At 40.2% G+C, this 26,250-nt stretch overlaps 1 protein-coding gene across 4 annotated transcripts in view; it reads right to left on the bottom strand.

Annotated features, from left to right (window-relative positions):
- Window positions 1-24,389, bottom strand: part of SNAPC3 (small nuclear RNA activating complex polypeptide 3) — a 38,469-nt gene extending 14,080 nt beyond the window's left edge. Inside the window, exons 1-5 of one of the 4 annotated variants that reach the window (XM_081499907.1) lie at window positions 24,289-24,389; window positions 23,295-23,372; window positions 13,821-13,905; window positions 8,104-8,208; window positions 4,706-4,855 (exon numbers count right to left, since the gene is read on the bottom strand). In XM_081499907.1, the coding sequence (XP_081356033.1) occupies window positions 4,706-4,855; window positions 8,104-8,208; window positions 13,821-13,905; window positions 23,295-23,372; window positions 24,289-24,380 (510 nt within the window). In that variant the 5' untranslated portion in view covers window positions 24,381-24,389. Of the gene's footprint in view, window positions 1-4,700; window positions 4,856-8,103; window positions 8,209-13,820; window positions 13,906-23,294; window positions 23,373-24,063 lie in introns of all 4 variants that reach the window. The other 3 variants (XM_081499878.1, XM_081499887.1, XM_081499897.1) reach the window with 3 other exon arrangements.
- Between the last annotated feature and the right edge of the window lie 1,861 nt (window positions 24,390-26,250).

The raw sequence follows: 26,250 nt of genomic DNA on the forward strand, positions 1-26,250 counted from the left end.
TGTCTTTTTTGTGTGTGTATTTAGAATTTTCCAAGGTAAAACTTAAAAAAAAAAAATCATAAAATACAAATGTTAATTGATGAAATAAAAATTTTTCCACAGACCAACTATTAGCATCAGGAAAATTTCACTTGATTATATGAGTTCACCTTTCTAAAAACCTAGTTGGAGAACAAGGAGACAAAGGAAACAGGTCCCTGAACAGGCAAGGATTCCACAAAGTGCATGTACTAGAATCTTGCCCTTAGCCAGCACAACTCAAGTTTTCATGCAGTGCTTGTTCACCAAATAAACAAAAGGTAGGGGAAAGATGTCTAAAGCCAGGCATAGTGCCAACACGGCAAAGAACAAACATGGGGTTTTGAAGGCAAGTTGACAATGGTCTGAATCTAGCCTCCACCACTGCTTACCGAACAAGGTTAACTTACAACAATGCTCTGACCACCTTTTTCTTACCTGTAAAATGGTGATATTGTTTCCAAAGATACTGAAATATCAACTAGTGTATTATACAACTGGCACATGATAAGTGCTAAATAATAAGAGGATATTATTTTAATACATGGAAGAGGGAGAACCAATGTAAAAGCAGATGTGTAAATGGTTAAAAATAGGACTATGGGTCATTTCGTTCCCTGGTTAGAAAGCTGCTAAAGGCATGAGCACTGATGTACAAACACAATAAGCTAAACAAGTCTGGTTAAAAACACTTTCCAGGGTTCCTGGAGCTAAGACTGATTCCCAGATCTGACTCACTGCTTCGAGCAGTTATCACACAGATGAAATAAGGAGGGTGAATTCATATTTTTCTTATTAAACTGATCCTATAAACTTATAGCTATACCTTGTTTTTTTCCCTCATAGGGTAGAAAAACTTTGCTAAAGATTGCTTCTCCTTTAAAAAAAACGATAAACCTTCTATTTTCTAGTGTGCATACAGCCTTGAGATTCCACTTATTTCTCTCTAGTGTTTACCTTCAAAAGCACCAAGCTGACAAACCTGAAGAACCCAAGTATCTTATAACCATTTTCAATGTAACTCAGAAAGTATGCTGCTCTCCATGCCAGTCACCAAAGACTGGAACACAGCCAGTCTTGTGGGGCAGACAAATGTATCAAATAGTATTGTATATTATTATAAAGCATTAGAATTGACACATGAAACATGCCAGAGTGGCAAACAGGACCGTCAAGAAGAATCTCATATAAGTGAGAGCAAGGGCTTCCCACCCATGTTCAGACACTCAGAGGCATAAAACAGTATGGTATGCTTGAGGAAGACAAAGTTACTGTGGCTGAAGCCTAAGGTGTAAAAGGAGAGGGGTGAATAGTATAGAAATTTAACTTGAGAAACATCTTCACAAAAGGCCTTATTTGTCAGCCTAAGGAGCCTGGACTACAGACAATGGAGAACCACTGAGATGTTTAGATTGGAGAATCACAGGATCGATTTTTTAAACATTTTATTCTTTTAGAGTGGTTTTAGGTTTACAATAAAATAGGAAGGCAGAGGTGTCCCATACAGCCCTTGCCCCCACACACATGCATGGCCTGCCTGCATTATCAACACCACTCACCAGAATGGTACATTTGTTACCACGGATAAACCTACACCAACATATCACAATCACCCAATGTCCAGAGAGTTCCCTCTTGGTGTTCGATTTCTTTTTAAAAGACATCTTGAGTGGCATGTATAGGACAGTCTTAAGGTGGGAAAACCAGTTAAGAAGTCTCTGTAACAGTTCCTGGAGAAGATGCTGAGGGCCCAAACTAAAGCACACAGCAGTGGAAAAGAATCTGGAGCTATTATGGCAGAATAAAGAGGAATGGAAAAGGAGAGTTTCATCTGAAGAAAAAGGGAGACAGTAGAGTAATGAGTTCAAGACTAAACGTTGAGCTTGAGGTATTCTGGTTCGTTTATTTATTCAACAAGGACTTGACCACTTCCTCTGTGCCACACATCATCACAGAAATACATCTCTGTATTCCTAATTCCTAAATTCCTCTGTATTCCTGTATTCCTAAAACAAAGTCCCTACCCTCATGGTTCAAGAGAAGACAGACAAACATATAACTTAACATTAGGTAGTGTTCTTAGCAAGTCTGGGGAAGAGAGGGAAAGATCTCTTTGTCAAGGCAACATCAGAAACATGAAGAAATGAGGGAGTGAGCCATCTGAATACCCGGGTGAATAACAATACCTAAGGTGAGGAAACAAGAGAAACATAGGCTCTGAGCAGGACCCTGAGCATATATGCGAAAGAGCAAGAATGGCACATGGTGTTAAGGCAACAAGTGACAAAGAGAGTGTTAGGACATAAAGTCCAGAGGCAGACAGGACCACAGAAAGGACTTTGTATTTTATTCTAGATATAAGAGGAAGCCTCTATAGACTTTCGAGTTGAAAAGCAACAGGGTCTGCCTGATACTTTAGAGTATCATTCTGGCTTGGTGTAAAGGATAAACAGAAGTGTGAAAGGGAGAAGCAGGAATGGTCACTAGGCTATTCCACAGTTCAGGCAAGAGATGATGGTGGTTTTTCAGGCTGCTACCTGTGAAGCAGATACACGGGCGGATACTAAACATAATTTGAAAGTAGAGCCAAAGCACTTGCTGATGCCTTCCATGTGGGATGAAAAGGAGGGAAAGATGATTCCAAGGTTGTTGGTTCAACCAACCAGGTGTAGAATGAGCATATTTACTGAGATGGAAACACTGGGGAAGGTACAGATTTGAGGAGGAAGAGAGAACTAGAGTCTGTTTCTGAACATATTAGGTTTAAAGTGGCTATTAGACGTTCAGTAATGGTCAAGGAGACAGTTGGAAAAAATAAATCTGGAGTTTGGAGATGCTGAGATTGGAGATACAAATCTGGACTAGGAATCTGGACAAGTTCACCTTGATTCAAAGGGCTTAGTAACATTCACCAGTTAGGAGGATCAGAAGCATCCAGCAGAGGAGTAAAAAGTCAGTCGGATAGGAAGAAAATTAGGCAGGTGTAATGTCTTAGAAGCCAAGTTAAGAAAGTGGTTCAAGGAAGAAGGAATATTCGCTTGTGTCATGTGCTGATGAGAGATCAAGCAAGATGAGAAATGAATCTATGGTGACAACAATGAAGTGATTTTGGTGAAGTGGTGATGAACAAGAGTGCGTGTAAGACAAAGGGGAGAGAAAAAGAGAAACCATGAGCTGAGGCACTATTATTAATTCATAATTCTTGAGTCAGTTTAATGAGAAGAAAATAGAAAAATGAGATGGTAGCCAGAGGAAGATACATGGTAAGAGAAGGTTTTAGGATAGGAGATATTACAGCCTATCTGTGTACTGATGGGACAGGCAACAGAAGGGAAAAAGCTGATGATGCAGGGAAAAAAGGGGATAGTACAAGAACAAAGTCCTTGGTTATACAGTGGGGTTGGAATCTAGCAGACACCTAGATTGGCCTTTGATAGCAGCAGTTTTAATCCATCCAGTGTAACAGGTGGGAAGACAGAATGCATGGGCAGATGGGTAAATGTGGGTGAGAGATGATAGAAACTTCTTTTCTGATAACTTACTTTCTCAGTGAAATAAACAGCAGCTGAAGGGAAGCGACAAGGAAAAGATGTTGGCAGTTTCAGAAGGAACAAAACAATTACCTTGAAAAGTGGAAGAGTGTATCAACTATAGAGAGGTGGTAAAAATGCCACGCAGCACTGAGGCTAAGTGAGAATGTCCAGTAGACACTTAAAAAGAATGAGTTTGGAAACCAAGAGAGAAAGAGATTCATAAAGACTGGAGTATACTTAAAACCATGAAAATTAAAACTGGGGGGAAAGCCCAGGAGATGAATTCAGAATAAGAATTAAGATGAGACCTAAGTTATAATGGCATTTATGTGGCTGATGATAAAGGAACAAGCAAAAAAAGAGATTCTGATGGTTCTTGTCCAAATTCTATTGCCATTCTAATTGTTCCAAACAGCTTTTTAGTGACCTACAGGAGATGCTGTCCCTCTTAAATATGCCAGTAAATCTGAAGTCCTCTGCCAGAGTTGTACCAGCTAATAGAATTGGGTCAAGCTTGCTCTGTGATGAAATTCAGAAGGATCCAGGCCCTACTACATTATTGAGTAAGCAATCCCTTCTGAAAACTGTGGGTGGCCAGTCTGCCTTTCTCTCCTGTTTCAGTGGGTATGGAAGGTTTCTCTGTCCTTTTGAGAGCAGCACCCTGGGAAGTACCAGCAAGGCCCAATGTCACAGGATATGTCCCTGTTTGCTTCTGTCCTTGGACTGAAAGGTTCTTCTGTGGGTAGTGATGCTCTTAGGTGGACTCAAACCCTCTGCTAGGGTCAGTTATGACAGACACACTCATACAGAGTTTGAAAGAAGAGAGTGAGCAGCAAATTCCAATGCTACAGTGAGGTCAAGTTGTATGCACATGGAAGAGAGACCTATTGGTTAGATAATCAGGTGATACTGTGCCCTTAGAAAGAAGAGTGTACAAAGAATGGTTGAGAAATAAATGGGGGATGAAATCAAAACCAAATATAGCCTCATCTTTGAAAAGGTCTTGATGATAAAAAGAAGGGATAAGCTTGATGGAATGGCACAGGAGAAAGCATTTACTAGAATGCTTATGAGCCTGTAATCCTATTTCCTTAGCTTATGATTATTATTTCCTCCTGTTCTATGATGGTTAGAAATTTTAAAAATCACCTTACTTTGCTGATGTTCTCAGGAGCCTGGTCAGGAGTGTTGCTGAATTCCCCACCAATCTGGAGGTCACTGACACAGCAAATGGAATCCCTCAGTTCCGTGAGCTTTTGACTGCCCAATACCAGCATCGTTTGGTAGGGCTTGTGTTCTTTGTGCTACGAGTCAGACAATGAATAAATCAGTGTTCACTTAGAGACAAAGCAATTCAACTATAAATCCTGTCATGACCAGATCTAAATTAAGTTACTTGTTATCTTAAGTTATACCCATAATATGGTGTCCTGAGTTTTCTTAGATTCTGCATTTGTCTACTTAGCACTGATCTTTTAAAAATATTTATTCATTTTATTTATTTGGCGGGTGTCGGGTCTTAGCTGTGGCATGTAGGATCATCCCTGTGACTGACATGTGGGATCGTTCATTGTGACGCAAGGGCTTCTGTCTAGTTGTGGCATGTGGGCTAAGTAGCCCCACAGCATGTGGGATCCTAGCTGCCTGACCAGGGACTGAACCCATGTTCCCTGCATTGGAAGGCAGATTCTTTACCACTGAGAAGTCCCAGCATCAATTAATTATAGGTCCAAACTAATTGTCAGTTATTTACCTCTCTATTGTGATCCAGAGCCCATACTCTGAAACTATCTCTATCTAACTCTCATTATACCAAGTCAGTATTTCTCCTCTGTCCTAGGTCAAACCACAGCCAGGTACCAGACAACTAGGACAGCCCCAGAGCCCAGAGCCCACAGGAGTTATTCAAGCTAGCCAATGCCAAACTGTTTACTCTGCTCTGACTTGCCTTTCCTGTGGAAACCAATAAGGGCTGTGGCCTGTGCTTTCCCCTTGCCTCCTGACTGATCCTGGTACTTCCCCTTTGGTCCTGCATGACATGGCATACTCTTCCCCCCAGGAAATGTAAATAATGAAAATCTTTCAATGACACTGGTCTCCAGTGCTGTCACTCAGTCACCTCCATAAATTAAAATCCTATGAGTACAACAGACACTTGGTGCTGCACTGCTTACATGTGCCCAGAATTCACATGTTGGACTCCTAAGGCCCAGTGTGCTGATGTTAGGAGGTGGGGCCTTTGAGGGTGATTAGGTCATGAGGGTGGACCCCCTCATGAATGAGATTAGAGCTTTTATAAAAAGGATGTGACCTGGGAGAGGGCGATCACCAGATGCTGGCACCCTCATCTTAGACTTCCAGCCTCCATAACTGTGAGAAACAAGTTTCTATTGCCTATAAGCCACCCAGTTTGTGCTGTTTTGTTATAGCAGCCAGAATGGACTAATACACCTGGCAATAAAACTTTTTTTAGTTTAAGTGAAAATTTATAACCAAGTTGCTACTAAAGTGACATTAATATGAAGAGTCTTAGGAATATAACTTCACTGACTTTTAAATTGTCCTGAAAGCTACCTCACTGAAATCAAGGAAGCTATACACTGCCCACGTTTGGTTTTATTAGTTTTGTTTTGCTTTGTTTTCTTTGATTGATAATTTAGGATCTTAATCAAACAGGGTATTAGATTGGTGCAAAGTAACTGTGGTTTTTACACTGTTGAAATTTGTTGTTTGATATTGGAACATATTCTTAAATAAACGTGGTTATGTTATACATCACTTTATTGCACATTTCTCCCTTTTCTCTTTTTTGCTAATAACTTACTACCTGCTGTTTATATTTGTTTTAGACTATGGAAATGATGTTAGACAAAAAGCAAATTTGAGTGATTCTCTAATTCGAGTTCAAAATGGGTTGTAAAGCCACAGAGACAACTTGAAACATCAACAATGCATTTGGCCCAGGAACTGCTAACAAACTTACAGTACAGTGCAAAACTTCATGAAGTTTTGCAAAGGAGACAAGAACCATGAAGATGAGGAGCAGAGTGGACAGCCATCAAAGTTGACAAAAACCAGTTGAGGGTTATCATCGAAGCTGATCCTCTTGAAACTACACAAGTTTCCTAAGAACTCAACGTCAACCATTCTACAGCTATTCCTCATTGAAGCAAATTGGAAAGGTGAAAAAGTAAGTGGGTGTCTCATGGGCTGACTGAAAATCAAAAAAACCTTTCTTTCTGAAGTGTTGTCTTCCTTATTCTATACGACAACAATGAACCACTTCTCGATTGAATTGTGATTTGCTACAAAAAGTGTACTTTATATGAGAACTGGCGACAACCAGCTAAGTGGTTGGACCGAGAAGAAACTCCAAAGAACTTCCTGAAGCAAATGTGCACCAAAAAAACGTCATGGTCACTGGCGTTCTGCTGCTGGTCTGACCACTACAGCTTTCTGAACCCCAGCGAAACCATTTTATCTGAGAAGTATGCTCAGCAAATAGATGAGATGCAACTGCAACACTGGCAGCCAGCACTGGTCAACAGAAAGGGCCCAATTTTATGCACGTCAATGCCTGACTACACATCACACAACCAACACTTCAAAAGTTGAATGAACTGGGCCACAAGGTTTTGTCTCACCTGCCATATTCACCTGACTACCAACTGACTACCACTTCTTCAAGCATCTTGACAGCTTCTTAAAGGCAAAACGCTTCCACAACCAGCAGGAGGGAAAAAATGCTTTCCAAGAGTTCATCAAATCCTGAAGCCTGGATTTCTATGCTACAGGAATAAAAAAACTTATTTCTCATTGGCAAGATGTGTTGATTGTAATGTTTTCTATTTTGATTAATAAAGATGTGTTTGAGCCTAATTATAATGATTTAAAATTCACAGTCTGAAACCACAATTATTTTTGTACCAATCTAATAATTAGTGCTAGCTATACCACAGATGATTCATAAAAGTTTATTCACAAGTGCAATTTATGTACAGTAATATTTCAATGAAATCTTATTAAAGTTTATGATACATCTATTTGGGAAATTAAGAATATATGCACTGGGATAGAGTTCTTTTTACTAGAGATTGCTAAGAAATTCCTGGATACCCCTGACCTGCTAACTTTCTGCATTTTCATCTAAGAAGAGCTGTCCTTAGCTAGTTCAATAACTTCCCAAGAATTCTGAATTGGTAAAAACAAAACAAAATGCTCCTTAACCAGTTTTTCTATCAAAAAAAAAAAAAAATCATCAAGAAAAAATACTATCAGAATCACTGCGGATTTACACACTTTCATTGGCTACTAGTACAAAAATCAGGTATATATTCCAACACTGTAATGGTAATCCTATTACTCAAGAGATTATATGAAAATTTACATTTTGATATTCCTTATAAAACAAAGAACTCAAGAATATAGCAGAATGTCATATAAAACAGCATATGCCTGTGTTTATTTTGGTTCAAATAAGATTTAAATAAATAAACTCTCTGGCAAAAGTCACTCATATTATCTGTAAAGTCCAAAAGGTTTTACTACTGACCTTATGAAAAATCACAGGGTAGAAGATATTTACAGATAGGATAAGCTCTCCTTCTTCAATCATGTCAGCTGAATTTTCAGGCTTTTTCCCTATAGCATGTGACTCCTGAAGAAGGAAAACAATAAGAGACGTTAAAATCAGACACTGTGACCCAGATCAGAGGCAGTGTAGTATAAGGGCTATAAGCAAGGGCTTGAATCAGCCCTGGATTTAGCTCCTAATTCTACTTCAAGAAAATTGTTTAAAAAACCTCGCTAACCTTTAGTTTCATCATCTGTAAAAAAAAGAGAAAATACTTATTTTACAGAATAGTTGCTGGGAATGCAAAATAAAGCACCTAATAAGATGCTTGGCACTAAGTGCTTAGCAATTGATGATAAAATAGGAGTATCACCTAACACTGGTATAATACTGACATTTACAGTCATTAACACTTTTATATATCTTCTTCCATATTATCACGGCTTCCCTTGTGGCTCAGACAATGAAGAATATGGCTGCAATGCAGGAGATGCAGGTTTGATCCCTGGGACAGGAAGATCCCCTGGAGAAGGAAATGGCAACCCACTCCAGTATTCTTGCCTAGAGAATTCCATGGACAGAGGAGCCTGGCGGGCTCAATCCATGAGGTCACAAACAGTCGGATACAACTGGAGCAATTTCACTTCCATATTATCAAGAAAGTTATTTGACAGATGAAACTCAGCTTCACCAATTAACCGAGGGTAAATCAGACAGTTAGAATGCAAACAGAGATATGTTTCACTCTAAAACCCTGTTTTTAGTACAGTATCACATCTTTCAGTCAGTTCAGTTCAGTTGCTCAGTCATGTCCAACTCTTTGCGACCCTAAGGACTGCAGCACTCCAGGCCTCCCTGTCCATCACCAACTGCCGGAGTTTACACAAACTCATGTCCATTCAGTCAGTGATGCCATCCAACCATCTCATCCTCTGTCATCCCCTCTCCTCCTGCCCTCAATCTTTCTCAGCATCAGGGTCTTTTCAAATGAGTCAGCTCTTCGCATCAGGTGGCCAAAGTATCAGAGTTTCAGCTTCAACATCAGTCCTTCCAATGAACACCCAGGACTGATCTGCTTTAGGATGGACTGGTTGGATCTCCTTGCAGTCCAAGGGACTCTAAAGAGTCTTCTCCAACACCACAGTTCAAAAGCATCAATTCTTCAGTGCTCAGCTTTCTTTACAGTCCAACTCTCACATCCATACATGACTACTGGAAAAACCACAGCCTTGACTAGACGGACTTTTGTTGGCAAAGTAATGTCTCTGCTTTTTAATATGCTATCTAGGTTGGTCATAACTTTCCTTCCGAGGAGCAAGCGTTTTTTAATTTCCTGGCTGCAGTCACCATCTGCAGTGATTTTGCAGCCCAAAAAAATAAAGTCTGTCACTGTTTCCCCATCTATTTGCCATGATGTGATGGGACCAGATGCCATGATCTTAGTTTTCTGAATGTTGAGCTTTAAGCCAACTTTTTCACTCTCCTCTTTCACCTTCATCAAGAGGCTCTTTAGTTCTTCACTTTCTGCCATAAGGGTGGTGTCATTTGCATATCTGAGGTTATTGATATTTCTCCCAACAATCCTGATTCCAGCTTGTGTTTCTTTCAGCCCAGCGTTTCTCATGATGTACTCTGCATATAAGTTAAATAAGCAGGGTGACAATATACAGCCTCGATGTACTCCTTTTCCTATTTGGAACCAGTCTGTTGTTCCATGTCCAGTTCTAACTGTTGCCTCCTGACCTGCATACAGGTTTCTCAAGAGGCAGGTCAGGTGGTCTGGTATTCCCATCTCTTTCAGAATTTTCCACAGTTTATTGTGATCCACACAGTCAGAGGCTTTGGCATAGTCAATGAAGCAAAAATAGGTGTTTTTCTGGAACTCTCTTGCTTTTTCGATGATGTAGCAGATAGATGTTGGCAACTGATCTCTGGTTCCTCTGCCTTTTCTAAAACCAGCTTGAACATCTGAAGTTCATGGTTCACGTATTGCTGAAGCCTGGCTTGGAGAATTTTGAGCATTACTTTGCTAGTGTGTGAGATGAGTGCAATTGTGTGGCAGTTTGAACATTCTTTGGTATTGCCTTTCTTTGAGAATGGAATGAAAACTGACCTTTTCCAGTCCCGTGGCCACTGATGAGTTTTCCAAATTTGCTATCACATCTTTAATCCATTACAACATCACACTTTCCTTTATATGTGCTTAGCCTACCAGGATCCCCTGTCCATGGAGTTCTCAAGGCAAGCATACTGCAGTGGGTGGCCCATTCCCTTCTCCAAGGGATCTCTCCAACCCAGGGATCAAACCCCAGTCTACTGCATTGTAGGAAGATTCTTTACCATTTGAGCCACCAGGGAAGCCCCAATACCTATAAAATAGAGGCCACCAGAGTGGACTGGTTAAGAAGGTGCAAAAAATGTTTTAAAAATAGGTGGGAATGACGTCATGCAAAATGGCACAGTAGGAAACGGAGGCACAGTAGGATAAGTCCCTCCAGCAAAGCAACCATTAAGATGAAAAGAGATTGGAATTAACTATTTTGGCACGCTGGACTCTGATCAAACTCTTGTATCAATCAGGTGAGTGCCCAACAAAGAAACAAGCTGCTAATATTTCCTAGGTAAGCAGAGGGTATAAACCAACTACCATGCCCCACTCTTAGCCCCATTGCAGATGTAGAGATAGCAGGCTGTGGTCCTGGAAAAGGTAGCTGATGCCATGATGAGCAGTGTTGGATCATGTTCTCCAAAAAAATAGGGGTAAGCATGCTGTGGTTGGTCTGGCAATGCTCTGAGGCCTGGGTGCAAAAGCTTGCCTTGGTTCTGGCCCTCTTGTTATGGAGTCCAAGCTCACTCTGCTCACCCCATGACAAGCCAATGAATCTGAGAGATGAGGTGTTGAGGCAAGGAAAATGACTTTATTCAGAAAGCTAGCAGACTGAGAAGATGGCAGGCTAGTGCCTCAAAATAACCATCTTATTGGGGTCCAAATGCCAGGTTCTTTTATAGGTCAGAGATGGGGGGAGGTGAGGAAGCAAAGAAAAAGGCCATTAATCTTGCAAACATCTCCTAGAACGGCAAGCCTCAGGCAGGGGATGTGTTCATTTCTTCCTTCCTGCCATCTACAGGAGGACAGGGTTCTGAAAAAAGGCACTTTAACAGTCAGGCTGAGGGGCAGGGTCCTTTTAAGCATCCATTACATATGATTATAAAAACAAAAGCAATGAAAAGCAAGTCAAAGAAACAGTTTCAACATGGAGTCAGAATTGGCTGCTTCTCTGCAATGCTCTTACCAGCAGTGGCTTCCCCCAGCAGCATCAACCAGAAAATTTAAAGACACAGGACCCTTTGTGGAGTCAGACATTTAAGGAAATCTTGATCAGGTCACTGGTTGACTAGAGATAATGAATCAGAAACATCAGCGACCATATGGGTAAACCTTGAACTACTGTGGGTTCAGCTCAAGACTGCCACAAAAACAAGTATCTCAATAAGGTGAGTCATATGAATTTTTTGGTTTCCCAATGCACATAAATTTTATTTACACTATGCTGTAGTCTATTTAGTGTGTAATAATAGCATTATGTCCCAAAAAACAATGTACAGACTGGAACCGTAATTAAAAACACTTTATTGATAAAAAACGCTATCTTCTTTGCCTTCAATGAGCTGTAGTAGTAATGTTAATGATCAGAGATCACCATAATAAGTATGATAATAATGAAGTAGTTTGAAATATTGTGGGAATAATCAAAATGTGACAGAGACATTAAGAGAGTAAATGCTGTTGGAAAGATGGTGCCAAACAGACTTACTCAATGCAGGGTTGCCACAAACCATAATTTTCAAAAAAAACCACCACCACACTACCTGCAAAGCATAATAAAGTGCAGTAAAATGAGATATGCCTGTACACAACAAGGACTACACACTGGAAAAATAGTTTGGAAAATGCAAAACAGCTCTAGCCCAACAAAGAAAAAAACACACTCAGAATGTCCAGTTCTCAACAAAAACTTATCAAACACACAAGGAAACAGGAAAATATGCCCTATTCACAAGAAAAAAAGATCTGACAGAAACTACCATTGAGGAACCCCAAACATTGAGACGGAAAACTGAACATTCCCATGTGGAAATTAAACAATACACTCTTAAACAACCAATAGGTCAAAAAAGAAACCACAAGGGAAATAACAGAATACTTTGAGACAAATGAAAACAAAAACACAACATTAGAAACTTAACAAGATGCAGCAAAAGCACTAGAAAGAGGAAAACTTTCAGCTCTAAACATCTACACTGGAAAAGAACAATCTCAAACCGATAACCCAAGTGCATACCCTAAGGAACCAAAAAAGAAAACTTAACCCAATGCTAGCAGAAGGAAGGAAATAATCAAAATTGACTCAAGAAAAAATATAAAGTATGAATAGAACTGTAACAAGTAAGAAAACTGAATCAAAATTAAAAACCTCCTAACAAAGAAAAGCCCAGGACTAGATGGCTTCATGTGAATTTACCAATCCATCCTAAAGTCCTCCAAAAAAAAATCTGAAAAGGAGAAAATACTTCCTAATTTATTCTATGAGATCACCACACTCTGATACCCAAGTCAGACAAAGACACTGTGAGAAAACTACAGGTCAATATCCCTTATGAATATAAAGATAAAACTTAACAAAATACTAGCAAATCAAGTTCAGCAGCATATAAAAGGGACTGCATGTCACAAAGCCAAGGGGGATTCATTCTGAGGATGCAAGGGTATTTCAACATAACAAATCACCACACTAACAGAATGATGGAAAAAAACACATCATCCCAACTGATGCAAAAAAAAATTTCTACAAAACTCAATACCCTTTCTTGATAAAAACATTAAATAAAATAGGAACTGAAGGGAACTTACTGAACGTGATAAAGGCCATATATGAAAAACCCACAGCAAAACTAATAAAATGGTTAAAATGTTAAATTTCATGTTATGTAAATCCCTCTGTACTCACATCTTAAGTCATTCTGAGGGTTTTACCTAAGAAATAATGGATTAGAAAAGAATGGGTGGCACAGTGGTAAAGAACCCACCTGCCAGTGCAGGAGACCTAAGAGACATGGGTTTGGTCCCTGGGTTGGGAAGATCCCCTGGAAGAGGAAATGGCAACGCACTCCAGTATTCTTGCCTGCAAAATTCCATGGACAGAGGAGTCTGGTGGGCCACAGTCCATGGGGTTGCAAAGAGTCAGCCACCACTGAGCACACACTACAGACCAAAACCAGGAGCAGAACAAAAACATCAGAAATAGGGTGGTGAGAGGCATGAAATTAGCCTAATAGAGAGCAAGACCAAAGTAAAAACAAAAATAAAGGCAGAGCACTGAGAGGAAAATGTGCCATCTTGTGAATTTTCTTTTTTTTGCCTGCGCTGCACGACTTGCAGGATCTGTTTGCCAACAGGGATCAAACCCACACCCCAGGGATTGAATGTGTGCAGTCCTAACTACTGGACTATCAGGAAATTCCCCATCACCTGAATTTTATGGGTCTTTTTCTCCTACTAGTTCCCAGTCCCAGTGAAGGTTCTCGCATTTGTTTCCAGCTAAGCATATCCAATATAAACTACCATACAGTTATGGGTAACAGCCAATAAAGAGATTTTGTTTCATGGGAAAAGGTGGAAAAGAGAGGACTTTTACCATCTCGTAAGCAAATGTTTCTTGTCTGCAGGCTCGATCTATCGTTAAGGTTTCTTCCCGGTGTTTCAGAAGCCTCTTTCTAACCCTGTTACAAGAAAAATCAGACTTCAACATTTTGGGGGGCTTCAAAAATATCTTTAATATTTAGTTTTTTATTCTGAACTAATTTTAGACTTAAAGAAAGGCTGCAAAAATATTACAGAGTTCCCTTATATCTCTTACCCAGTATTCCCTGTTAACATCTTACATGTTCAGAGATTATCAAGACCAGGAAATTAACACTAATACAGTATTATTAACTACAAAACTTTTTCAAATTTCACCAATTATTAAGTTTAGTGCTTCTTTATCTGTCTCAGAATCCTATGCAAACACTTTCTTATTTCTCCTTTCCCCTCCAGTCTTTTAAAGTTCCTCAGTCTGTCTTTCATCATCTTGACACTTTCAAAAAGCCCTAATCAGTGCTTTTGTAGAATGTCCTTAATTGCTGTTTCCTCATAATTGGAATAAGCTTATATACTTTGGGCAAGAACACCACAAGATGATGTCCTCACTGTATCATCATGAGGTTAACAATGTTATTCATAATATTAATATCTTATTCCTGGAGATACTTACCTTGTTTAAGTTCCTATCTGCCAGGTTCCCACACTAGAAAGATATTTTCTTTTCATTTGTACCTGCTAAGTGTTTGGGGGCGGGGTGGGGGGGTGAGATACTTTGAGACTATGCAAATCTTGTTTCTCTTGAAACTTTCATCCAGTAATTTATCATTCACTAGTAGATTTTGTCTGCAACATGTATTACTGTGGTTTATGCCTAACAGTGATTCTCTATTTTTCACCTTTAACATTCATTCACTGGTATTATGAGGAAAACCTGCCTCTTTCTTCCCATTTATTTATTTGGTTACTTGTATTAGTATGGATTCATAAATATTTACCTTATTCTACAAGTTAAAATCTAACATTATTGTTATTCTGTTGCTCAATGCTCAAATTAGTCTAGCTTTGGCCATTAGGAGCTCCCGTTCTATCAACAAGTTCTCATAATTTTCGTTTTTCCTATTTAACCATTTCCTTACTTTGTGGAACCATAAAATGCTCAAGGCTCACCCTATATTTTCATGTCTCAGCCCTAAATCAGCCACTCCTCCTAAGAGACCTAGTTCCTTCACTGGAAAGAGGTTTAGACACCTGCATCTGAACGTGAGGCATTCTCATTGTTCCTGCAGTCACTGCATCCAGGACTCTCAGCAGAGGTAGGAAACATACTGTGTGTGTTCAGTCGAGTTTGATCCTTTGTGACCCCACGGACTGCAGGCTGCCAGGCTCTTCTGTCCACGAGATTTTTCAGGCAAGAATACTGGAGTGGGTTGCCATTTCCTCCCCCACAGAATCTTCCCGACCCAAGGATCGAACCCGCATCTCCTGCATTGGCAGGTGGACCCTTTACAGCTGACCCACTAGGGAAGCCTCAGAGGAAACATACATACAACCACACATGTACACACATCTGTGTTTCTGTATTTTTCCATTATGTATTTTTTAAATCCATGGTTTAAACTAATACTTCTAATCCCAAGAATCACAGGATTCATTTTAGCCTTCAATGTTTCCTTATTTACAACTTTTCCTCCACAAGTGAGAAACTCAGATCCCAGTATCTAAATCTATTCACTTAAGTGTTTGGTTCTTTAAAATACATGGCTTCAGAACTGCTAACCTGCTAACACCCTTGTGAAAACCACTAATCATTAACAGTTCTTCTTGTCTTCAGCCTTACAACACTGAATCAAAGTATTGCAGAATGTGCATACTTTGCATACTTTGTGTATGCAAAGTATGTACAGAATCAGATTAGATCTTTATTCCTAATTCTCTTCAGTGTTGTTATGCTATTCACTTGTAACACAATTAGACTAACTACTTCAGTCTCCCCCAACATCCTGGCTGGTTTTAATTGTCTAATTACTTTTGAGGTGTGTAAAAGATATGTGAACCACTACTATGGTTCTAAGAGAGTTATAAAATAGTATATGTATTTAGAGAAGCATCATTCCTTCTTTGTCTGGACCACTAACCTGTACCTGTTCCCTCCTTTCTTTCCAACCCTCTCCTATCTACCCACTGTGGGCCACAAACCTCTACAGTTCTGATTTATCCTCTCCATTGTTTTTGTTCAAATACATAGATATCTACAAATTTTCTTACATTACTTTTTCTATCAGTCTGAGTTTAATTAGGAGAAAAAAATTAAACAGTAACTAAGTGAAAGTTAAAGTCACTCAGTTGTGTCCGACTCTTTTTGATCCCATGGACTATATAGTCCATGGAATTCTCCAGGTCAGAATACTGGAGTGGGTAGCCGTTCCCTTCTCCAGGGGATCTTCCCAACCCAGGGATCAAACCCAGGTCTCCAGCACTGTAGGTGGATTCTTTGCCATCTGAACCACCAGGGAAGCCCAAACAGTAACCAGACAAAGCTTAATCTAATGAATTACTATCTTAGGACTGGAGGGATGAGGGAATGCCAAGTAAGAAGTAGGGAAATCTAGAGAATACAGGAATAGCAGACACAAGGCATATCCTCCCTTGTGCTAAGAAAGAAAAGCCAAAGGTGGCTCCCTTTTCTTCCCCCAGAACTCAGATCCAGACCTTGTGGGAGAGGGAATGGCTGTGACTTGCTGAATGTCAGAGAAGTTGCTAGGGTACATAAGTGAAAACTGCTGGAAATCTGCCCGCAAGGGTGCCAGGAAAAGCTTTTATAGAGAGGTTTCAAGCTGAGTGGAGTGGCAGAGAAAGCTGCTGTGTTATTGACCGCCTGGTAACGCAGGAGCTGGGTGCTTGGGAAGCGCAGCAGGTCCCTGCTAACACTGGACCAAGAGGCAAAACTCTGTCCTCCCGAAAGTCTCGCCTGTGCTCTTTACTGACAAAGCTTACTTAATACTGTGCCAGCTGGGAAAGGAAAAATATTTAAAGAGCTGAGACTCATTTTTACAGAGCAGGCAAAAAGGGTACATTTTTAGATGAGAGCCAATAAATTGATACCCAGTAATATTTCTTACATAAAGGGGAGCATATGCTTTTGGGCTTTGCTTTTTTTTCACATATCAGTATTGCCTAGAAATCTACTGGTTCATCCTTCCTCATCTTTTAGCACAGCTATACCATACTCCATTGTGTGGATGTCCAATACAATTTCTTCAACATTCTCCTACATATGTGTATTTAGTATATTTCAAATATTTGCAGTTACAAACAATGCTGTAACAAATAACCTTGTGCATAATATATTTTCATATTGTTGGAGGTGTATCTTCAGCAGAAAATGCTAGAAGTTGGACTGCTGAGTCAAAAGTTAAGTGCCTAGGTAATTTTGGCATTACCTAGATTTGGGCATTACCAGATTTCCCTAGAGGAGCACTGTTATCAGTTTACGTTTCCATCAGGAATGTATGAAAATGCCTGCTTCCCCTCAGTCTCCTCAAAAGAATGTATATTTTAAAATTTGTGCCAGTCTAATAGGAGAAAGGGCTTCCTTTGTGGCTCAGTAACAAAGAACGCACCTGCCAACGCAGACCTGGGTTGGGATGACCCCTGGAATAGGAAATGGCAACCCACTTCAGTATTCTTGCCTGGAGACTCTCATGGACAGAGGAGCCTAGTGGGCTAGAATCCATGGGGTCACAAACAGTCAGACACAACTTAGCAACTAAACAACAATAGGAGAAAAAAGGTCATTTTAACTTTCATTTCTCTAATAATGAATATGCATGAACATTTTTTCATGTTTGTAAATCATTTTGATCCTTCCGTATGTATGAATTATTGGTTCGTATCTTTTTCCCATTTTCCCTTTGGGCTTTTGGTATTTGTCCCTTAACTTTTAAGGGCTTATGTATTAGGGTTATTGGCTCTCTGGGCATATATTTTCTCCAATATATATATATATATGGCAGCGTTTGACTTTATGGTGTTTTTTGTCATGCAAAAATTTACATGTTTATGTAGTCAATTTTATCAATCTTTTCCTTTTATTATCTCTGGGTTTAAATCATAGTTAGAAAGCCTTTCACTATACCAAGGTAGGTATGTTTCATTCTCTACATTTTGATCTCAATCCCTTTGGAGTTTATTCTTGTGTATAGTATCACACTACATTTCCATATGCATTTAAATCTAACTGGACTCTCTCTTTTATTCTAAACATCTATTTGTCTACTCATGAGCTAGTAACTATTTTAATTATAAAGACTTTTAGTATATTTTAATATATAGCAAATTTACTAGGATGTCACAATTTTCTTCCCCCCACCCAGTTTTTCCTAGTTATTCTTGCAAATATTCCATATGAAGTTTATAATCAACTGTCTTAACTCCATGAAGGAACCAATACTTTTGGTATTTTTATTGGGATTATACTTAATCTGTAAATTAACTTAGAAAGAACTGACAACACCATAAAGCTGAGTATTTCTATCCAAGAACAGAGGATATCTTTCAATTTTTTTCAAGATTTCTTCTGAGTCTTTCAGGAAGGTTTACAATTTTTGTCTACCTCAGCTTTACACATTTCTTCTTAAATTTATTCTTAAGTGTTTAATCTTTCTGACTATTGTAAATAGGAATTTTCTCCACCATTATGTCCTCTAGTTGTTTATTGTTTATATGAAGGCTATTATTTTTTCTCTATCAATTTTGTATCCTGCTCTTATACTAAATTCTTTTGTTTTTGTTTTGGGTCTGTTTTAGCACTTTTTTCTTTTCCAGGTAATACCATTTTATCGTTCACAAATAGAATTAATTTTTCTTCATCGTCTACTCTGATGCTTCCAATTGATTTGTCAAACTGCATGGCTAATCCTATGGTACAATGCTGCAAAGTAAGTGGAGATTCTAGGCATGCTTGCCTTACTCCAGATCTTAGTAAAAATACCTGTACTACTTTAATGTTTCTCTATTAAATAACATACTAGCTTTACAACTAAGGCATACATATTTTACCATGTTGGAACTGCTGCTGCTGCTGCTGCTAAGTCACTTCAGTCATGTCTGACTCTGTGCGACCCCATAGACGGCAGCCCACCAGGCTCCCCCGTCCCTGGGATTCTCCAGGCAAGAATACTGGAGTGGGTTGCCATTTCCTTCTCCAATGCATGAAAGTGAAAAGTGAAAGTGAAGTCGCTCAGTCGTGTCCGACTCCTAGCAACCCCATGGACTGCAGCCTACCAGGCTCCTCCGTCCATGGGATTTTCCAGGCAAGAGCAATGGAGTGGGTTGCCATTGCCTTCTCCGAATGTTGGAACAGTAGCCCTGTTAGAACAGTTCCACATTGGAATGGACCGTTTTTTGTTTTGAGTAAATTTTAGCTTTATTTTGTTGTAATCAGAGTGTTTATATTATTTCTACTCTATGTATGGTACTGATGTTTCCTTTGTGACCTAATATATAGCCAATTTTTCTGAATGTGCCAGGTAGTCTCTAACATAGGCTATAAATTTTATATATATATTATATATATATATATCCATATCCATAAGACATATCCTACTGATTAGAGCTCTCAGTTGATCTGTCTTGTGCTGAGATTAGTATATTAAGGTGCCCTATTGTTAATGCATTTCTAGCTAATTTCTTATATCCCCTATAGTTTGTTTTATAAAGCTTATATCCCCTATGGTTGTTTTGTATTATTTGGTGTATATGTAAGTATTTTCTCTTAACTGTGGTTTGTGGTTTTTAACATTAAAATATGTCCTTTGTCAGATGTAATGTTTTGAGGCTTGAACTTTATTATTCTGATATCAAGACTATTGTGTGCGTGTGCTAAGTTGCTTTAGTCATGTGTGACTCTGTGCGACCCTATGGACTGCAGCCCACCAGGCTCCTCTGTCCATGGGATTCTCCAGGCAAGAATACTGGAGTGGGTTGCCATGCCCTTCTCCAGGGGATCTTTCCAACCCAGGAATTGAACCCACATCCCTGTGTCTCCTGCATTGACTGGTGGTTTCTTTACCGCTGGTGCCACCTTGGAAGTCCATCAAGACCATTAATTACATCTGCTCGATTTCTTTCCATTTATCTGATACACACTTGTCCCACCATTTATTTTTAGTCTCTCTGGATTACTTTATTTTAGATGTGTTTGTTGTCTCTTCAAGGTTTTTGTTTTGTAAGCCTAATCTAAACTACTTTTATAAGCCTATAGAAAAACTGATGCCTATGGCCTCAATTCTATTACATTTCCTAATTATACATATTTTGTTATATTAGCTGTTTTTTTCATTATGAGATGTGTCTTTTTGTTCGTCTGTTTTTTAGAAATTGGGAAGAAAGGCCTGGTATTTGCATTTTTGTTACAGAGTTGATAATTCTGGGTTAATTTTCCTAGGTAACCAGTGAGACCTTTTAAGATTGGGTTTTCTTACCAATTCTGGAAATTTTTCTTAGATTATATTTTTAAATATTCTATTTACAAGCTATTGAATTAAAAACAGTGTTGCTTAACCTTCTGGGGTGACAAAGAAGTCTCAGTAGCACCCGTGTAGTAACAACTCTCTTATTCCTAGGAATTAAAATCTCTTTAAGTAGTAATAAAAATTTAAAAAAACAAAAATTTCAAAAATGCAGAAGTTAAGTTATTCAGCTTGCTATGGATCAGGGAGAGCAGCAGTCTATCAACTGCTTTTTTCCTCTTAACATACATAAAAAGGAGTCCAGTAGCTCCTTCGGGGAAAAGAAGTGCTAGAAATTTATTTTATGACATAATAAAGGGGTCATGTACTTAAGTGCTGTTTTTCCTTTTATGTATTTCAGTTATTGGTAGGGAGAAGAAAGGAAGGTTTAGCAGGGGAAGAGAAAGCATAGATACAGATTTTTGGCTTTTCAAGTAAGTCTAATTTACTTGTGGTACCGTTTAGATTAATATTATTCCTATTTTAAATATGTTTTAAAGTACACCAAAATAATCCCACCTAAAAAATGCTGCACTAACTCCTTTTGCATTAGATTATACATATAATTCTACTCAAATTTCCCATGGAAGAGACTAGAAGACAACCAAGGAGATTCAGTTGAATCTAGTAACAGAAAATAGCCAGGGGAAGCACTGTGTAAAGTAGTCTGAAAATTACCATTTCACATAGCTTAACAAAGTCATTATAAGCCAATGAGCATGTCATTATAGCAAAAAAAGAATGCTTTATAATTACCATCAACTTTCTTCTTTTAGTCAATCTCGGAAAAAAATCACTTCCTTAGGTTTATGCAAGTTTCATTTATCCCACTCATTCTACAAATATCTACTGACTCCCTATTATATGCCAAAATTCTAGGTATGGAGGACATGGCAGTGCATGTGACAGACATTGTTTATGGAACTTTTAAGTCAAGCTATAAGACAGAAAATTAAATAAGTGTGATGAGTATTTCGATAGAGAAGAATTGGGGACCACATGAACATAACAGGGGAGCTAGATGGAGTCCATAGTCCTTCAGCTAAGACTTGAAAAATGAGCAGAAGTCAGGAAGACCAGGGTATAAGGAATCGTGAGTGTTCTAGGCAAAGATCTAGGATGAGAGTGCACATTCTTGGAACAGAAATGTGTAACATGGCTGGAGCGCATAGGGCTGAAAAGGTCAGCAAGATCCATTCTATAGAGGCCTCTGTGATCCATTTAAGAACAAAGGTTTTAAAAAAGAGAGTGACACAATCAGATGTGCATTGTACAAAAAAAAAAAAAGATCCAACTAATCAATCAACAACAGTTTAAGGGCACCTAATGGAGCAAAGCAGTAGAACAGGCTTAAGGGCAATTCAAAGATGAAGGAGCTGGACTCTCACTGAGTCTTCAAATACTTTAGAAATGTTAGAAGTGCTCTAAACATTACAAGAGCATCTATTCCCTAAGGGAGACAGATGGGTTCCAGAGATGTGGAAAGGAATCTTAGGGACCCACAGAAAGAGTAGGGTTCCCCTCAGAGAGGGGCCATGTGCATCCTGAGCCACTGAAAGAGAAAATGGTTCAAAATGTATCAAGAAAGGCAGATTTGAGCTATGTGGAAGGTTTCAAATGAGGAATCTGAGTGAGGAATCTGAAATTTGTCCATAGAGGAGAGGCTGAGCCATTGACAATTTCTCAGCAAATGAGCATACTTAGGTGATAACATGATGGGTAAATTAAAAGAAAAGACAGGACCTAGAAAAGACAGGAACCTTTTACAGTGCTCTAAGTGTTGCTAATGTAAATATCAGCAACAGGCATAAAAGAAACAGATTTGTCAATTACAAAGATAAACAAGATAGAGTCAAATCGCCTGCCTAAATTTTTGAGGGTGACAACAAAAAGGATAGGATAAAAGATGACGACATAGCTGAGATGGTGTGAAGTAAGCAGGTTACAAACTGGAATTTACATATTTCACTATTACATGTGGTTTCCCTATAACAGTATTATCATAGAGCAGCGTATCTCAAGATACGGCTGTCAGACCACAACTGATTGCTGAACCATCTGTTATCCAGTTAGTACAATGAGAGGAAGCATTTAGAAATGATCACACTTTTATGAAAGTAATTTTACTGTTGAATTTAGTAATAAAAATTTTGGACTTCTACTGTGCTTATCTTTTAACTTCATTTTTCTAGTAATTCATTTTTATCGTATTTTATAAAAGTATAGATCTGACAGAAAATTTTTTAAAAACTTAGTCCTTTTACCACACCATCAGAGTATTTAGCTTGCACCCAAAAATCTAAGCGGATTAACTGTACTTTTGTAAACATTTAAAAATAAACACAAATTTGAATATGGAGTAGATATTAGCTGCTGCTGCTAAGTCGCTTCAGTCATGTCCGACTGTGCGACCTCATTGACGGCAGCCCACCAGGCTCCCCCATCCCTGGGATTCTCCAGGCAAGAATACTGGAGTGGGTTGCCATTTCCTTCTCCAATGCACAAAAGTGAAAAGTGAAAGTGAAGTCGCTCAGTCGCATCCGACTCTTCATGACCCCATGGACTACAGCTTCCCAGGCTCCTCCGTCCATGGGATTTTCCAGGCAAGAGTACTGGAGTAGGGTGCCATTGCCTTCTCCATAGATATTACAGGGAGTGCATTAACTGTTAATTTTCTTAAGTATAATAATACTTCTCTGATTTAGTAGGAGAATGACACATTTAGGAATTAACACTGATATATTTAGCCATGAATTAGGTCTGCAACTTACTGCAACAGTTCAGCAATAGAAAAAGACACACAGCAGCTACCTCAAACACATACAGCTAAATCAAATAGGGCCAAATGTCAACAGTGGTTGAATTTAGGGGGTGGGGAAAAGGGTCGCAAAGAGTAGGCCACGACTGAGCGACTAAGCACACACATGATAACAATACCATACTGTCAACTTCTGAATAATATAATGTTGAAAAAATATTTAATAAGTATCTTGTAATAAAAGTTTAGTCCTCCATACCCCAAAGTCACTAGGTCAGTATTTTCTGGGATGACTTCTGGATCCTCCCCTTCCTCAAGGCACTTCAGTTTATCAAGGCTAAAACAAAAACAAACAAAAAAAGCAATCACGCAACCATTTGGGTTGTGTCCCAAATACATCACTGAATAATCAGAGAGCGAGAATTAAAGGCGAACTCTGCGCCGATATTCTATTAATGAAAAGGATACATGGCTGATTGAAGGCGGCCAATATTGTTTAATGGAGAAAGAGATCGTTACTGATGTTTATATTTTCACCCAAAATAAGACACTTTGAAGAAAATCTTCGTAATGGCATACTCAAAAGATCCCCAAAACAGACCACAAACAATCAAGGTTTTAACACTGTTCTGGTTAAATCTTCCAGTCTCATCATTACTAAGGTTCCTCCGTCGTCAAAGTGTATGTCAATGACAGACGTCGCTGTTACTCTATTTTCCTATATTAAGCACTTTAAAAACTAGTGAATAGAAAAAATAATCTTTCATGCAGCTGCCTCGTCCCTTCACTCCAACTAGAAGAAATCGTGCATTCCCCTCGCGGGACTTCTTCTGTTGTTCCGGGAAAGCTTTGATAGGGCGGCCCTTCTACCCCGGGGAGTAAATCACAGGCCCGCCCAAGGATGAGTCCCAGGGGAGCGCAGGAGCAAGGCTGCACCCCGGATGACTCCAAGCCGCAACAGCCTCCTCGAGCAAGGCTGCACCCCGGATGACTCCAAGCCGCAACAGCCTCCTCGGCCCCGCACTCACCCGCACACCGCCCTCAGCTCGGCTGCCGCCTCCAGGCTGCAACCCAGGTCGCGGGCCACGGCGGCATCCTCGCAACCGGAGTCGGTGACTCCTCGGCCCCCCGGCAGCGCCGCTGCCGGCGGCTCCTTCAGCGACAGGTCCCCTTCCCCGCGCAGCCGGCCACGCCACAGCTCCCCGAAGGCGGCCACATGGAAAGCGTGCGTGTTTAGCTCAGAAAGCTCGTACTCTGGAAAGTTGAAGCCGCCAGTGCTGGGGACCGGGTCCTGCCTGCCATCCATCCCACCGCACGCTGGGTCGCCTCGGCTGTCTTCAGCCATGTTCGCCCCACTCCCTTCCCTGCGAACAGCGGCTGATCAAGGCCTCGCGGGGCGTGCTGGGACCTGTAGTTGCGCGTGACTCGGGCTGGCGGGCAGCCGCGCTGCACTGGCGCAGCTTTAGACACTACATTTCCCGGCAGGCTCCGAGTCGGACCCGCCCTGGGCGGGGCACCGCAAGCCTCCGCGTGCCGGGTTTGAGCGCATTGTTCTCCGCTTGATTCGCACAGCTGAGCGGTTGCTGCTCTCTGTTCGCTGCGGCCAGAGTGGCTGTGTTCTCAGCCCCCACGGTTATGCAGCATCGCTCTCCTACGGAGCAGGGCGGCCGTGACAGGCCCTTTGGTCTCGCTTTTGGCTTTTTTCTCGGCCCTAGGGTCCAGGACTTTTCCTTGATTCCAGGGTTCATGAGTTGCGCTGCTGCCTCAGTGCCCCAGAGTCTGAGAGACTTGGGGGTCGAGGGCTGAGACCCGGGACACAACCAGCTCTCCCTATGCAGTTCCTTTAGAACCTCACCAACGGCCCCATGAGCTTCCGAGGTGGCTCAGTGGTAAAGAATCCGCCTGTCTGACAAAGAGAACAGACTTGTGGAGGAGGTGGGGGGAGAAGAGGGTGGGACAAATTGGGAGAGTACCCTTGAAACATATATATTACCATATGCAAAATAGATAGCCAATGGGAATTTGCTGTATGACACAGGGAGCTCAAACCCCCTGTTCTGTGACAGCCTGGAGCAGTGGGATGAAGTGGAAAGTGGGAGGGAGGTTCAAGGCAGGGGACGTTTGTATACCTATGACTGAGTCATATCGATGTATGGTAGAAATCAAAACAACATTGTAAAGCAATTCTCCAATTAAAAATAAAAAGAATACAGATAGCTGTTGGGAAAAAAAAAATCCACTTGCCAATGTAGGAGAGAAATCCAAAAATACCCTTTCCAGGCTGGTTTTTATCATCCCCATTGTGCTATTTGAGGAAAGAGTTAACTGCTAGTTAACAGAAGCAAGATCAGAACCGCTGGGCTTGTATCTATAAACTAAAAAATTCTCCCTCCATATTTGGGACTTAAGGAGGTACCCTAGACATAGCTTGTGTCAGCCACTGAAATAGTTAGAAGTGGGGGAAAAAACCAAGAGTTTAAGTAAGCAAAGGCAGAAAATAGAGACAGAAGTTGGATGACTTGTAATAGTGGGGCTAAGGCCGTCTTCCCCCCTAAACTTGCCATGACATAAGCCTGTGATTTCTTTAATCTTTAGCTAGTTTGAGTTGAATTCATGCAATCTGAGTACAATTAGTCTTTTAAGGGCCTGTAAACCTTGGTCCATCCCATCATTCTTTCTGGAGTTATTTCTCCACTGATCTCCAGTAGCATACTGGGCACCTACTGACCTGGGGAGTTCATCTTTCAGTGTCCTATCTTTTTGCCTTTTCATACTGTTCATGGGGTTCTCAAGGCAAGAATACTGAAGTGGTTTGCCAAGCCCTTCTCCAGTGGACCACATTCTGTCAGACCTTTCCACCATGACCCACCCATCCATCTTGGGTGGCCCCACACAGCATGGCTTAGTTTCATCGAGATAGACAAGGCTATAAGATGATGCTGTGAAAGTGCTGCGCTCGATACGCCAGCAAATTTGGAAAACTCAGCAGTGGCCACAGGACTGGAAAAGGTCAGTTTTCATCCCAATCCCAAAGAAAGGCAATGCCAAAGAATGCTCAAACTACCACACAATTGCACTCATCTCACACGCTAGTAAAGTAATGCTCAAGATTCTCCAAGCCAGGCTTTAGCAATAAGTGAACCATGAACTTCCAGATGTTCAAGCTGGTTTTAGAAAAAGCAGAGGAACCAGAGATCAAACTGCCAATATCTGCT

This window comes from Giraffa tippelskirchi, chromosome 1 (assembly GCF_054371585.1).
Source record: "Giraffa tippelskirchi isolate mGirTip1 chromosome 1, T2T-mGirTip1v1.2.pri, whole genome shotgun sequence".
Taxonomy (NCBI): Eukaryota; Metazoa; Chordata; class Mammalia; order Artiodactyla; family Giraffidae; genus Giraffa; species Giraffa tippelskirchi.